At 18.3% G+C, this 14,149-nt stretch overlaps 1 protein-coding gene across 1 annotated transcript; it reads left to right on the forward strand.

Annotated features, from left to right (window-relative positions):
• Nucleotides 1–10,783: 10,783 nt before the first annotated feature.
• Nucleotides 10,784–13,939, forward strand: Bm17094 (Uncharacterized protein; the record flags this gene model as incomplete). The annotated part of the gene is made up of 6 exons (XM_043082717.1): nucleotides 10,784–10,900; nucleotides 11,558–11,686; nucleotides 12,041–12,115; nucleotides 12,703–12,858; nucleotides 13,379–13,510; nucleotides 13,808–13,939. The coding sequence occupies 6 exons, from the start codon at nucleotides 10,784–10,786 to the stop codon at nucleotides 13,937–13,939; spliced, it is 741 nt and encodes a 246-aa protein (XP_042938651.1).
• Nucleotides 13,940–14,149: the final 210 nt, after the last annotated feature.

Below are 14,149 nucleotides of genomic sequence, written 5' to 3' on the forward strand. Positions count from 1 at the left end.
ATTTGATTCTTTGAAGACACTCAAAACAGAATTTTTTCGATTATTAAATTTTATGTATTAAAAAGTATTATTAAAGTTTAAATTAAATTAAATAGACTAAAATATATGTATATTCTAATTCAAAATTCACTGAAATTAAAGTATCTGAAAACTTCAATGTGAATTTATATATTTAAATTAATTTTATTAATAACAAAATGTTATAAAATTTTAAATCTTAAAATTAAATAAAATAAATTGGGAAAAATTCATTTTAACAATTTATATACTTAAATTAATTTTATTAATAACATAAAATATTATAAAATTTTAAATCTTAAAATTAAATAAAATAAATTGGGAAAAATTCATTTTAACAATTTATATACTTAAATTAATTTTACTGATAACTTAAAATAATATTATAAAATTTTAAATCTTAAAATTAAATAAAATAAATTGGGAAAAATTCATTTTAACAATGATTTATATTCAAATTCCCAAAATTCACTGAAATTAAAGTATCTGAAAACTTCAATATGAATTTATATATTTAAATTAATTTTATTAATAACAAAATGTTATAAAATTTTAAATCTTTAAATTAAATAAAATAAATTGGGAAAAATTCATTTTAACAATAATTTATATTCCAATTTCCAAAATTCACTGAAATAAAAGTATCTGAAAACTTCAATATGAATTTATATACTTAAATTAATTTTACTGATAACTTAAAATAATACTATAAAATTTTAAATCTTAAAATTAAATAAAATAAATTGGGAAAAATTCATTTTAACAATTTTTATACTTAAATTAATTTTATTAATAACATAAAATATTATAAAATTTTAAATCTTAAAATTAAATAAAATAAATTGGGAAAAATTCATTTTAACAATAATTTATATTCCAATTTCCAAAATTCACTGAAATTAAAGTATCTGAAAACTTCAATATGAATTTATATATTTAAATTAATTTTATTAATAACATAAAATATTATAAAATTTTAAATCTTAAAATTAAATAAAATAAATTGGGAAAAATTCATTTTAACAATAATTTATATTCCAATTTCCAAAATTCACTGAAATAAAAGTATCTGAAAACTTCAATATGAATTTATATATTTAAATTAATTTTATTAATAACAAAATGTTATAAAATTTTAAATCTTAAAATTAAATAAAATAAATTGGGAAAAATTCATTTTAACAATTTATATACTTAAATTAATTTTACTGATAATATTAGCATCAAATAATATTATCATAAACTAAAATTCAACAAAAAAAAAAAAAAAAAAAAAAAAAGTTGGAATTTTAGAATTAATTTGAAATTTTTTTTTGTTTAATTTTTTAAAGCAATTTGGATTTTTTTTTTTTTTTTATAATTTTACTTAACAAAATAATGTATCAAAAATTTTAAAATTATTCAAAAATTTTTCCTAAACAATAAATATTATCATTTTTTAAATAATTTCCTATGATAAGAATGTAACTAACTTTTTTTTTTTTGATATTGATATCATATTTATATCAGAGAAATGTGTTATTGTGATAGTATCAAAGTGTAGTGATAAGCTATTTGTAGTGATAAGTGATAAGCTCATTGAATTAAAAGTCAATAACTTATTTAAATTTATAGAAAAAATTTTTGTTTTTTTTTTTAAAAAAAGGAATAATTAATTTGAACTATTTTGGATAGCTACACTGATATTGTCAAAGTGTAGTGATAAGCTATTTGTAGTGATAAGTGATAAGCTCATTGAAATAAAAGTCAATGACTTACTTAAATTTATAAAAAAAAAAACATTATTTTCAAAACAAAGAATAAATTATTTGAATTATTTTGGCTAGCTACACCGATATTGTCAAAGTGTAGTGATAAGCTATTGGTAGTGATAAGTGATAAGCTAATTAAACTAAAAGTCAATGACTTACTTAAACTTATAGAAAAAAATCTTTTTTTAAAAAAAAAAAGAATAATTAATGTAAGCTGTTTTGGATAGCTACACTGATATTGTCAAAGTGTAGTGATAAGCTATTAGTAGTGATAAGTGATAAGCTCATTGAATTAAAAGTCAATAACTTATTTAAATTTATAGAAAAAATTTTTGTTTTTTTTTTGTTTTTTTAAAAAGGAATAATTAATTTAAACTATTTTGGATAGCTACACTGATATTATCAAAGTATAGTGATAAGCTATTAAGTAGTGATAAGTGATAAGCTAATTAAACTAAAAGTCAATGACTTACTTAAATTTATAGAAAGAAATCTTTTTTTTTTTTTTTTAAAAAAAGGAATAATTAATTTAAACTATTTTGGTTGCATGTGCAAAATAAATTTTAATGTAAATAATTCACTAAATTTAAAATTTAAATCATTTTTATTATCATTCTAAAACTATTTTACAAAAAATAATTTTAGCTAAAAAAAAAAAAAAAAAAATTTTTTTTATTTTTTTAAATTTTATTATTTAATAGTTTAACAAAAAGGAAAAGAGAAAAAAATCTTAGAAAAAAAAAAAGAAAAAAGAAACGTATTGCTGTTTAAATAAAAAATAAAACTAAATAAATGAATGAATTTTTTTTTTTTTTTTTTTTAAATAAAATTTTTAAATAATTTAGAGAATAAATAAATTAATATTTAAATGAATATTATGAAAAAAAAAATTTTTTTTTTTTATCAATTATTCAATACAAAAATTTCAATTTTTTTTTTTTGTAAAAAAAAAATAAAAAATTCTCGAAAAGATAAGAAAAGAAAAAAGTGTGAAAATATTTTTAAACAAGAATTATAAAAATAAATGATCATATTTAAATACGCATATCATCAAGAATTTATCTAATTTTTTTTTTCTTTTCAAATTGATTAATTAAATTAATTAAAAAAGAAATTAATTAATTAGATAAATGTACGGGTAAATACCTTAATGCCTAACTTTAAAATTAGTATTACCTAACAATGAGAAAAATGATTTTGAAAAAGAATTTTTTCAAATCGATTAATTAAATTAATTAAAAAAGAAATTAATTAATTAGATAAATGTACGGGTAAATACCTTAATGCCTAACTTTAAAATTAGTATTACCTAACAATGAGAAAAATGATTTTGAAAAAGAATTTTTTCAAATTGATTAATTAAATTAATTAAAAAGGAAATTAATTAATTAGATAAATGTACGGGTAAATACCTCAATGCCTACCTTTAAAATTAGTATTACCTAACAATGAGAAAAATGATTTTGAAAAAGAATTTTTTCTTTTGATAAAAAAAAAAAAATTGATGGGAATATAATCAGGAAAAATTTATGGGTAAAAAAATTATTTATTGTTTATATAATTAAATTACCAGTGATAAATTTGAAATTTTTTATCAGTAATGAAAAAATGATAGGTAATATTTCATTTGGTATGGGTAAATAAAAGTACGGGTAAATAAAATAAAAATGTGATAATGAATAATGATTAAATATTATTATTATTATTATTATTATCATTTAATAATGATTAAATATTCTGAAATAATTATTATCATTTAGAAATTAATTGAAATTAATTAAAATTATATTTAATTGTTTACTTATTAATTACTTATTAATTAACATTTTTTGGTGAAATTATTATTAGATAAACATTTATATGCCAAGAAAAAATTACAAATTTATAGTTCCCACCTTTTTTCTTTTTTTTTTTTTTTTTTTTTTTTAAAATTAATTTAGTAAATTTAGTAATTTTTATTTGAAACAAAAAAAAAAAAATAATAATTTAAATAAAATGGTGATAAATGATAAAATTTTGTAAGAATCTATTCTGATTTTTTTTTTTTTTTAAAATAAATTCAATCAATATTTTGATCATTAATGGTTGATCAATAATTTAATGTTTATTTTTTATGAATAAATTACTGATCAATAATAATTTAATGATCAATAAATTAATGTTAATTTTTTTTTTTTTAAGAATAAATTACTAATTAATCCAGAAAAGTGTAAGTTAAATTTACAAGGTTAAATGAGCAGTAACCTTTAACCTTGAATTATAGTTTAATTAATTGAAATATGTATCAAAAATGCCTTATCACATTGATAATAAATGATGCATTCATAAAATTCTTAAATTATCTTTTATCACTAAAATAATCAATTGAACAATCAAAATTATTCGAACTAATTTTGCTAACACTATTCATTTAAAATTTATTTTAAAAAGCTAATTTTAATTGCTTTTTGATAAATCTCGAAATGTTAATCTTTGCTCTTCTGCTTACAATTTATAAATTTACTAATTTATGCTTATCTATTTGTTATCAGTAAAGTATTTTAAATCTTTTATTCAGTATAATTAAATCAGCTTCCTTTTACTGAATTCTGTTATCAGTAAATTTTGTTATCAGTAAAAATCGAAGAAGCCAATAAAAGGATGAATCAATTAGGGTTAAAACGTGTAAATACGTGTAAATATGTAAATAAATTGCAACGTATAAATACATAAATAAATTACAACGTGTAAATACGTAAATAAATTAGAAGGTGTAAATACGTATAAATACATAAATAAATTACAACGTATGAATACGTAAATAAATTAGAAGGTGTAAATACGTATAAATACGTAAATAAATTACAACATATAAATACGTAAATAAATCACAACGTATAAATACGCAAATAAATTACAACATATAAATACGTAAATAAATCACAACGTATAAATACGTAAATAAATCAGAACGTATAAAGACGTAAATAAACTACAACGTATAAATACGTAAATAAATCACAACGTATAAATACGTAAATAAACTACAACATATAAATACGTAAATAAATTAGAAGGTGTAAATATGTATAAATACGTAAATAAACTACAACGTATAAATACGTAAATAAATTAGAACGTATAAATACGTAAATAAATTACAACATATAAATACGTAAATAAATCACAACGTATAAATACGTAAATAAATTAGGAGGTGTAAATACGTATAAATACGTAAATAAATTACAACATATAAATACGTAAATAAATCACAACGTATAAATACGTAAATAAATTACAACGTGTAAATACGTATAAATACGTAAATAAATTACAACATATAAATACGTAAATAAATCACAACGTATAAATACGTAAATAAATTAGAACGTATGAATAACGTAAATAAATTAGAAGGTGTAAATACGTATAAATAAGTAAATAAATCACAACATATAAATACGTAAATAAATTAGAACGTATGAATAACGTAAATAAATTAGAAGGTGTAAATACGTATAAATACGTAAATAAATCACAACATATAAATACGTAAATAAATTAGAACGTATGAATAACGTAAATAAATTAGAAGGTGTAAATACGTATAAATACGTAAATAAATCACAACATATAAATACGTAAATAAATTAGAACGTATGAATAACGTAAATAAATTAGAAGGTGTAAATACGTATAAATACGTAAATAAATCACAACATATAAATACGTAAATAAATTAGAACGTATGAATAACGTAAATAAATTAGAAGGTGTAAATACGTATAAATACGTAAATAAATTAGAACGTATAAATACGATGAAAATTAATGAAAAAGGTTACAAATAAATTTGGAAATAAATTTAAAATAAATTAAATTAGTAGAATGAAAGCGGAATGTTAATGAGATGAAAAGAGAGAAAAAGGAAATTTCATTTTTATCATTCGTTCAATCAATTTTTTATTGAATCTTTTTTTTTTTGTAAAATATCAGCGCAAGAAAGACAATGAATGAAAATTGGGCGCTTTTGTCCGTTGAAAGAAAAAAAGAAATCGTAGCTATTTTCATAATCGATTATTTTTATTCTATTTAAACATTTCATATATTATACATCAATTTCGGATTTCTCTTTAACCTAAGGTAGCATGTTTAATACGAGCGTAACGAACACGTAATTCAAGTAATTCAAGCGTAAATTAACGTAAATTAGTTACTTAAAATATGCTGAATAACAAGTTTTGTTGAAAGACACATTTTGTAATACGTAATTCAAGCGTAAATTAACGTAAATTAACGTAAATTAGTTACTTACAATATGCTGAATAACAAGTTTTGTTTGAAAGACACATTTTGTAATACGTAATTCAAGCGTAAATTAACGTAAATTAACGTAAATTAGTTACTTACAATATGCTGAATAACAAGTTTTGTTTGAAAGACACATTTTGTAATACGTAATTAAAGTAAATTAAAAAAATTAAAGTAAATTAACGTAAATTAATTACTTACAATATGCTGAATAATAAGTAATGAGTTGTATTTGTTGAGCGCAATAATGCAGAATTACTGATAATCTTTAACTTATGATTTTATTATCAGAAGGTTATCATTAGATTTATCATTTCTTTGATAAACCGCTGATATCTGATTTGCCTAATTTTTTTGTGCTAAACATTCAGAAGTGCTAAAATTCTTCCTGAAATATTTAAGGAGCTTAATTGAAAATCAAAAGAAATGAAAATAAATGAGTGATTACTTTAATAGAGTAGTAAATAAGTGATAAAATAAGTAAACATACTTATCACTGATAATAATTTGAAATAAAAAGAAGAGAAAATGAGTGAGTAATTACTTTGATAGAGTTGTTAAATAAGTGATAAAATAAGTATTGAAAATCAGAAGAAAAAAAAAGAATGAGTGATTACTTTAATAGAGTAGTAAATAAGTGATAAAATAAGTAAACATACTTATCACTGATAGTAATTTGAAATCAAAAGAAAAGAAAATGAATGAGTAATTACTTTAATGGTGTAGTTAAATAAATAAGTGATAAAATAAGTTAACATACTTATCACTGATAATGAAGAGAAAATGAGTGAGTAATTACTTTAATAGAGTAGTTAAACAAGTGATAAGACAAGTAAACATACTTATCACTGATAATAATTTGAAATCAAAATAAAAGAAAATGAATGAGTAATTACAAAAGAGTAAAGTTAACTTTGATTATATGAATTAATGAGTAATTACTGAGTAAACATACTTATCACTGATAATAATTTAAAATCAAAAGAAAAGAAAATGAATGAGTAATTACTTTAATAGAGTAATTAAATAAATAAGTGATAAAATAAGTAAACAATAAACAAATAGCTAGTAGAAGCTTTTTCTTGCCTAGTTATTTGATTAAAAAAAAAAAAAAAAAGTTATCATTTGTTAAAAAAGTTAACTTATCATTTGAACAGTAATTTATCATTTGCTATTTACCATGCAAATATCAGTAGTCTAAATTAGAATATTAATTAAAATAGATTAGTTATGGGTAATATTTGGGTAAAATAATCCTAGTTAAAATTTTTTTTAAATAATAAATTAAGTTTAAAATTAAGTAAATCAAATATTATTTCATTCTTTTTTGTTGATCAAAAAAAAAAAAAAAAGTTATTTTCAAAGTTATTTTTTTTTTTTACTATTTCAGAGATAAATTGTTTGTATGAAAACGATAAGGTTATCATTTCAATATATAAATGAATATATAAATTTATTACTTGAAATTAAAACGAAGAGAATTAAATTTGAGTAAATTTGAGAAAGTAAATAAATTGAAAAGAAATTAAATTTGAAATGAAAAAAAGAAAATTAAATCTAGTATAACAATTAATTATATGAATTAAAAAAAATGAAAGAATCTTTTGGACAAATAAGCAGAGCACTATTATTACTATTTTAAATTTGTTGCCTACAAAAGAGTAAAGTTAACTTTGACCTATGATACTTAAACTGTTGCCTACAAAAGAGTAAAGTTAACTTTGACCTATGATACTTAAACTGTTGCCTACAAAAGAGTAAAGTTAACTTTGACCTATGACACTTTAGGCTAGCAGTAAACTAAAGAATTATATTTGAATATTAACCTAAGCAAATTTTAAAAATCTCTCTATTGCATTAAATTTCATTTTCATTTTTGTGTAAATTATTTAGCAGTCAGTCGTGTTCGTTGTTTTTTTGTTAATTGCTCCATTGTAGCGCTTTCATTTCTTCAATTAAAGCTAATTTAGAGTATTTTTTTTCTTTTTTAAAATAAAGTATTAAAAGTATTAAAGTTAAAGTCATTATCATCATCATTTCATAAAGTATTAAAGTCATTATCATCATCATTTCATAAAGTATTAAAGTCATTATCATCATCATTTCATAAAGTATTAAAGTCATTATCATTATCATTTCATAAAGTATTAAAGTCATTATCATTATCATTTCATAAAGTATTAAAATCATTGTCATTTAATCATTATCGTTATCATATTATCATTATCATTTCATGTAGGGCAAAATTTATTTCTTAATTATTTGAACAGCTAAACTCTAATTTTTAGATTAAAATATTTTGATAATAGCTAACATCGAATTATTTTCCTCTCATTGAAAATTTTTAATATGAGAAATTGCAGGATAATCTGATAATGATAAAGAAATAATTATTTATAGTATTGGCAGAATAGAAATTGAAATTTAGTGATAATTTTATTTTGGAATATTTCTGAATTTATGTGTTAATGAAAATTATTATAATATTATTATTATTTATTATTATATTATTATTATTTATTATTATATTATTATTTATTATTATTATTATTATTTACAGTTTATTTGTTATTAAACAAATATAAGTAAATTCAAAATAATTAACTTTAATTATGGCACTAAATGAAATCGAATTATCACTAAATTTGAAATTGAATTATCATCACTAAATATCAGTTGTTAAGAGTAAGATATAGAATATTTTTGTTCAGTAATATGTTAAATTATACAAAAATTTTAAATCATTAATTTATAATTTAAAATTATTTAATTTTAAGTTAATCTTTGCATTTTTTTTTTTCTTAATATGAGAAATTTTATTTTCTTATATTTCTGAATTTATGTGTTTTAAAAAATATTATTATTTATTATTTACAGTTTATTTGTTATTAAAAAATATAATTAATTTACAATTTTTGAAATATTCCATTTTGGGAGAAATGAAAATATTAAATTTTTAAAATTAAAAAATTTTAAAATGCAACATTTTATCATTTCTTAATCGCTCAATCGTACTTTTAGAAAAAATATGGCAAATTTTTTTTTTTTTTCCGTATTACTTATAAATTTAATGAATTAATTGTAAATTTTTACAAATATACAAAGTATCCATTTTTTATTTTAAGCATTTTTGAATTATTCTTTTTTTTTTTTTTTGTTTTAAATTTTCTTTTTACTTTTAAATTATTTTCTTTTTCAAATTTTTTTTAAAAATTTTTAATGTTTATGGTTCTTTCTTCAAATAATGAAAAATTTTTTGAATCAACTTTTTTTTTTTTTTTTTTTTTTTAATTTTTCAGCGTATGAATAAAAATTTAACATATTTTTTAAATTTTTTAACTTATGAAAGTTTTTTTTTTTTTCAAAGTGATATAATCATCACAAAGAAAAGTTTTTTTTTTTTTTTGTTTTAAATTTTCTTTTTACTTTTAGATCACTTGTTTTTTTTTTCAATTTTTTTAAAAAATTTTAATATTTATGGTTATTTTTTTCAAATAATGAAAGTTTTTTCTTTTTTTCAAAATGATATAATCATCATAGAGAAAAGTTTTTTTTTTGTTTTAAATTTTCTTTTTACTTTTGGATTATTATTATTTTTTTTTTTTTTCAAAGTGACATAATCGTCACAAATAGAAGTGAACCATTTGATCCATTAATTATCTTTTCTTTTTCTTTGCTTAGCACAGCAAAATGATTTACTTATTGCAGTATTTTTTTTTGACATATTAAATGATGACAGGTATATCACGATGATATGACCCCATTTATGGGCTATTCAAATTGTTGTTGTTGTTGTTGTTACTGACCCTTACCATCTAGCGGCATATTGACCAATTCTGTGATGGGAAAACTTGTTGGGTCATTTTAGTTATAGTCATTTACTGCTTACTGAACTGGTCATTTCTTAAATTAATTCTTTCCTTCTTTTTTTTAAAAAATTTTTTTTTAGAAATAATTTTTTTGCAAAAAAAAAAAAAAAAAAACAAAAATTTGATTGGTTCATTATGAAAATTTTTTTGTCTAATCAAATTAACTCATCCTATTTAATTTCAATATTGTTTATTTTGATTGTTTTTTTTTTCTAATTAAATTAAACACACTTGTTTTTTTTTTCTAGTTAAGTGTAATTAAATTCAAACTCATTACTTATTTAATTCATACTTAACTTATCCTTTCTAACTTTAACATTGTTTATTTTGATTGTTTATTACTTGCTTCTTTTTTTCTAATTAAATTAAATACTTGTTTTTTTTTCCTGTCTAATTGAATTCAAACTCATTTAATTCATACTTAACTTATCCTATCTAGACTTTAACATTGTTTATTTTAATTGTTTATTACTTGCTTCTTTTTTTTTCTAATTAAATTAAATACTTGTTTTTTTTTCTAGTTAAGTCTAATTAAATTCAAACTCATTTAATTCATACTTAACTTATCCTATCTAACTTTAACATTGTTTATTACTTTTTTTTTTTGAAGTCTGATCGTTTTTATAGGATTGTATTGGTACTTTTTTTTTTTGACAACTTCGAAAATTTCAAAATGTTTAGTTTTACTAAGTTCATACTAACTTTGCTTTTTTTTTTTTTATGACTTAATATTCATTTTAAAAGTATTTTTATTTTTTTTTTTTTAATTGATAATTTAATTTCAGTTTTAATTTTTACAGGTTACTGTTTTTTTTTTTTCAAACATTTCAAGTGGTTAAATTTTTGTACTCAAATGAAGCTACCACGACCTCAATGTGCTATTTGTTTTGCAACTGCTAATTACAGCGAACTTTCGGCACTTTGTTGTGGTCATACATTTCATTTCTTTTGTATTTTGGAATGGATGAAAGTAAGTTCAAAGTTTTTTTTTTTTGAAATTTATATTTAAATTATATTTTCCTAATTTCAATTAATCAAAATTTTATTTTCTACCTTTTATTATATTTTTACTTTCATTTTTTTTTTTTTTTTTTTGCATTTCATTTCTTTTGTATTTTGGAATGGATGAAAGTAAGTTGAAAATTTTTTTTTTTTGAAATTTATATTTAAATTATATTTTTCTAATTTCAATTAATCAAAATTTTATTCTCTACCTTTTATTATACTTTTTTGCATTTTTTGATTTTTAACATTCAATAATGATAATAATATTTTCCTAATTTTGTTTTTTTTTTTTTTTTTTTTTTTCAAAAGTACTTTATTCCAAAATTTTTTTTTTTTTTTTTGAAATTTATATTTAAATTATATTTTTCTAATTTCAATTAATCAAAATTTTATTCTCTACCTTTTATTATACTTTTTTGCATTTTTTGATTTTTAACATTCAATAATGATAATAATATTTTCCTAATTTTGTTTTTTTTGTTTTTTTTTTCAAAAGTACTTTATTCATTTGATAAATTTGTGATTTAGTTAATTTAGTTAAATTTACTATTTTTTTTTTTTTTGTAGTAAATTATTTCCTGTAAAAAATTCAATAAAAATTTTGTTCAATTTTTTTTTTAAGAATCGAACTCAATGTCCAATATGTCGAATACAGATAAGTGCAAAAAATATGGTTGGCTTATTATCATTTCGAATTATAAAGGATAATTCAAATTTTAGAGCTTATTATGAAATGGGATTGCTAAAAATGGTTTCATTTTCTATTTGAATACATTTCATTATGCATAAATTAGTTTATTTGTAATTTATCTTAAAACTATTTGAATAATTCAAAAGAAAAAAAAAAAAATTTAAATAAATTATTTGTAATTTATCTTAAAACTATTTGAATAATTCAAAAAAAAAAAAATTTGAATAAATTATTTGTAATTTATCTTAAAACTATTTGAATAATTCAAAAGAAAAAAGAGAAAAAAAAGAAAATTTATTAATCAATCAGAGAGTTTTAAAGAAATGTAATTTTAGTTAATATTTGAATAATTCATCAAATTTGTCAATTTTATTTTGTTTTGTATTTTTCAACTGAAATTTGCTATTATTTTAGATTCGTGATGCTATCAGATTTCGTCTCTATGAGCCAGAATTACACGGTCAATATATATTTCGAAGAATTAAATTGGTATTAAATTAATTTCAATTGTGTAAATAACAAGAAAATAAAAGTTATTAGACATTTAGCTAATCACAGATAAGATGATAATTTTAAAAAAAATTTTAGATCTCAAAAAATATGTAAATAAATTATAGTCATATATATATATAATAACAAATAGTTTGATAATTGAATTGAATTTATTAGCATAAATTAGTAATTTTTTTTTTTTTCTTTTTAATTGTAGAATATAAAAAATAGAAAAATTAAATGTGTAAACTTTAACATAGTATCCTGGAGCATATATATTATATATGTTTGTTTAAGAAAAGTTCAAAAAATACAAATGCAAAATTAAAATGTCATTTAAGTTAAAAGTAATTAATGCATCTGATGAGTTATGTTTAAAAAAAAATTTAAATATTTTAATAAATAAGTTTTGTTGTAGTTTTTTTGTTTTGTTCAAACTAAAATAATCATTCCTATCTTTTTTTTCTTTTTTTTTTTTTCTAATTTGGATTTATAATTAATTATTAATATGCAGTTTAATCTAAATTAATCGCAATTTTTTTTTTTTTTAATTTTTTTGATATAATTAATTTAATATAATTAAGGTTTGGCTTTTCGAAGAGATGAAAGAATTTGATTTAAAAATTGCAAACGAAGAAATGCAATGTGCAATTTGCTTAAAAATTCTTCAACTTAATGAAATTTCTGCATTACGTTGTGGTCATACATTTCATTATGAATGTATTTTACGAAAAATTCAAGTAAGTGATAAATTGTAAATGTATTTTTTTTTTTAATTTAATAATCAAAATAGAAAAAAAAAAAAGAAGAAAGAATAAACTTAAACTTTAATTTAAATTTTAATTTAAACTATTATAACATATAATAATAATCTATGATAATTTGTAAATGTATTTTTTTTTTAATTTAATAATCAAAATAGAAAAAAAAAAAAAAGAAGAAAGAATAAACTTAAACTTTAATTTAAATTTTAATTTAAACTATTATAACATATAATAATAATCTGTGATAATTTGTAAATGTATTTTTTAATTTAATAATCAAAATAGAAAAAAAAAAGAATAAACTTAAACTTTAATTTAAATTTTAATTTAAACTATTATAACATATAATAATAATCTGTGATAATTTGTAAATGTATTTTTTAATTTAATAATCAAAATAGAAAAAAAAAAGAATAAACTTAAACTTTAATTTAAATTTTAATTTAAACTATTATAACATATAATAATAATCTATGATAATTTTTTTTTTTTGCAGATTAAACATAAATGCCCGGTATGTGACGAAGTGACAGGCGCAAATGGTATTATTCAGCGTATATTTCTTGATATCCACGAGAAAAATGAGAAAAATTCAAAAATGGAAGAGACAAGTGAAGTAGTAAATGAGGTAATTTCTTCTCCCTCAATAATAGTTTTATAATATTTCAAAAAAAAAAAAACAAAATGAAATTATTTGCTATCAAAAAATTTTTTTGAATTTTTATTTCAATAATAATTTTCAACATAATTTAATGAATGATAGAACTTTTTTAATGAATGATGAATAATATTAGCATAAAAATTGCATTTTATAAAAAAAAAAAAAAAAAAAATTATGAAAATTTGTTTAGTGTTTAAATTAATTTGTGTAAATTTTTATTAAAACTTTAGCTTATTGATAATTTTTATTATAAAATAATTTCAGATTCAAGGTAATCTGAGCAAAGTGGAAGCAGAACTTGAACTTATTCATTTGCGCATAGAGCGCAATTCGGCATTACTACGTGTGCTGTCACATATGATAAACATTTGTGTCAATGCTCTTCGAATGCGATAATTAATTATAATTAATTATAGATAATTATAGTTTCAAAAAAAAAAAAAAAAAGAAAAACGAAGAGAAATAATTTAAGAAACTAACAAAAATATAATTTAGGATTGTATATATGTGTTTATTTTTTAAAAAAAGAAAAAAAAAAAGAATTTCTGTATGTATTGTGTTTATTAGGTAACGTAAGCTTTACCAAGTAAAATGTATATTTACCTG

The sequence above is a fragment of the Brugia malayi genome (genome assembly GCF_000002995.4).
Source record: "Brugia malayi strain FR3 genome assembly, contig: Bm_007, whole genome shotgun sequence".
Taxonomy (NCBI): domain Eukaryota; kingdom Metazoa; phylum Nematoda; class Chromadorea; order Rhabditida; family Onchocercidae; genus Brugia; species Brugia malayi.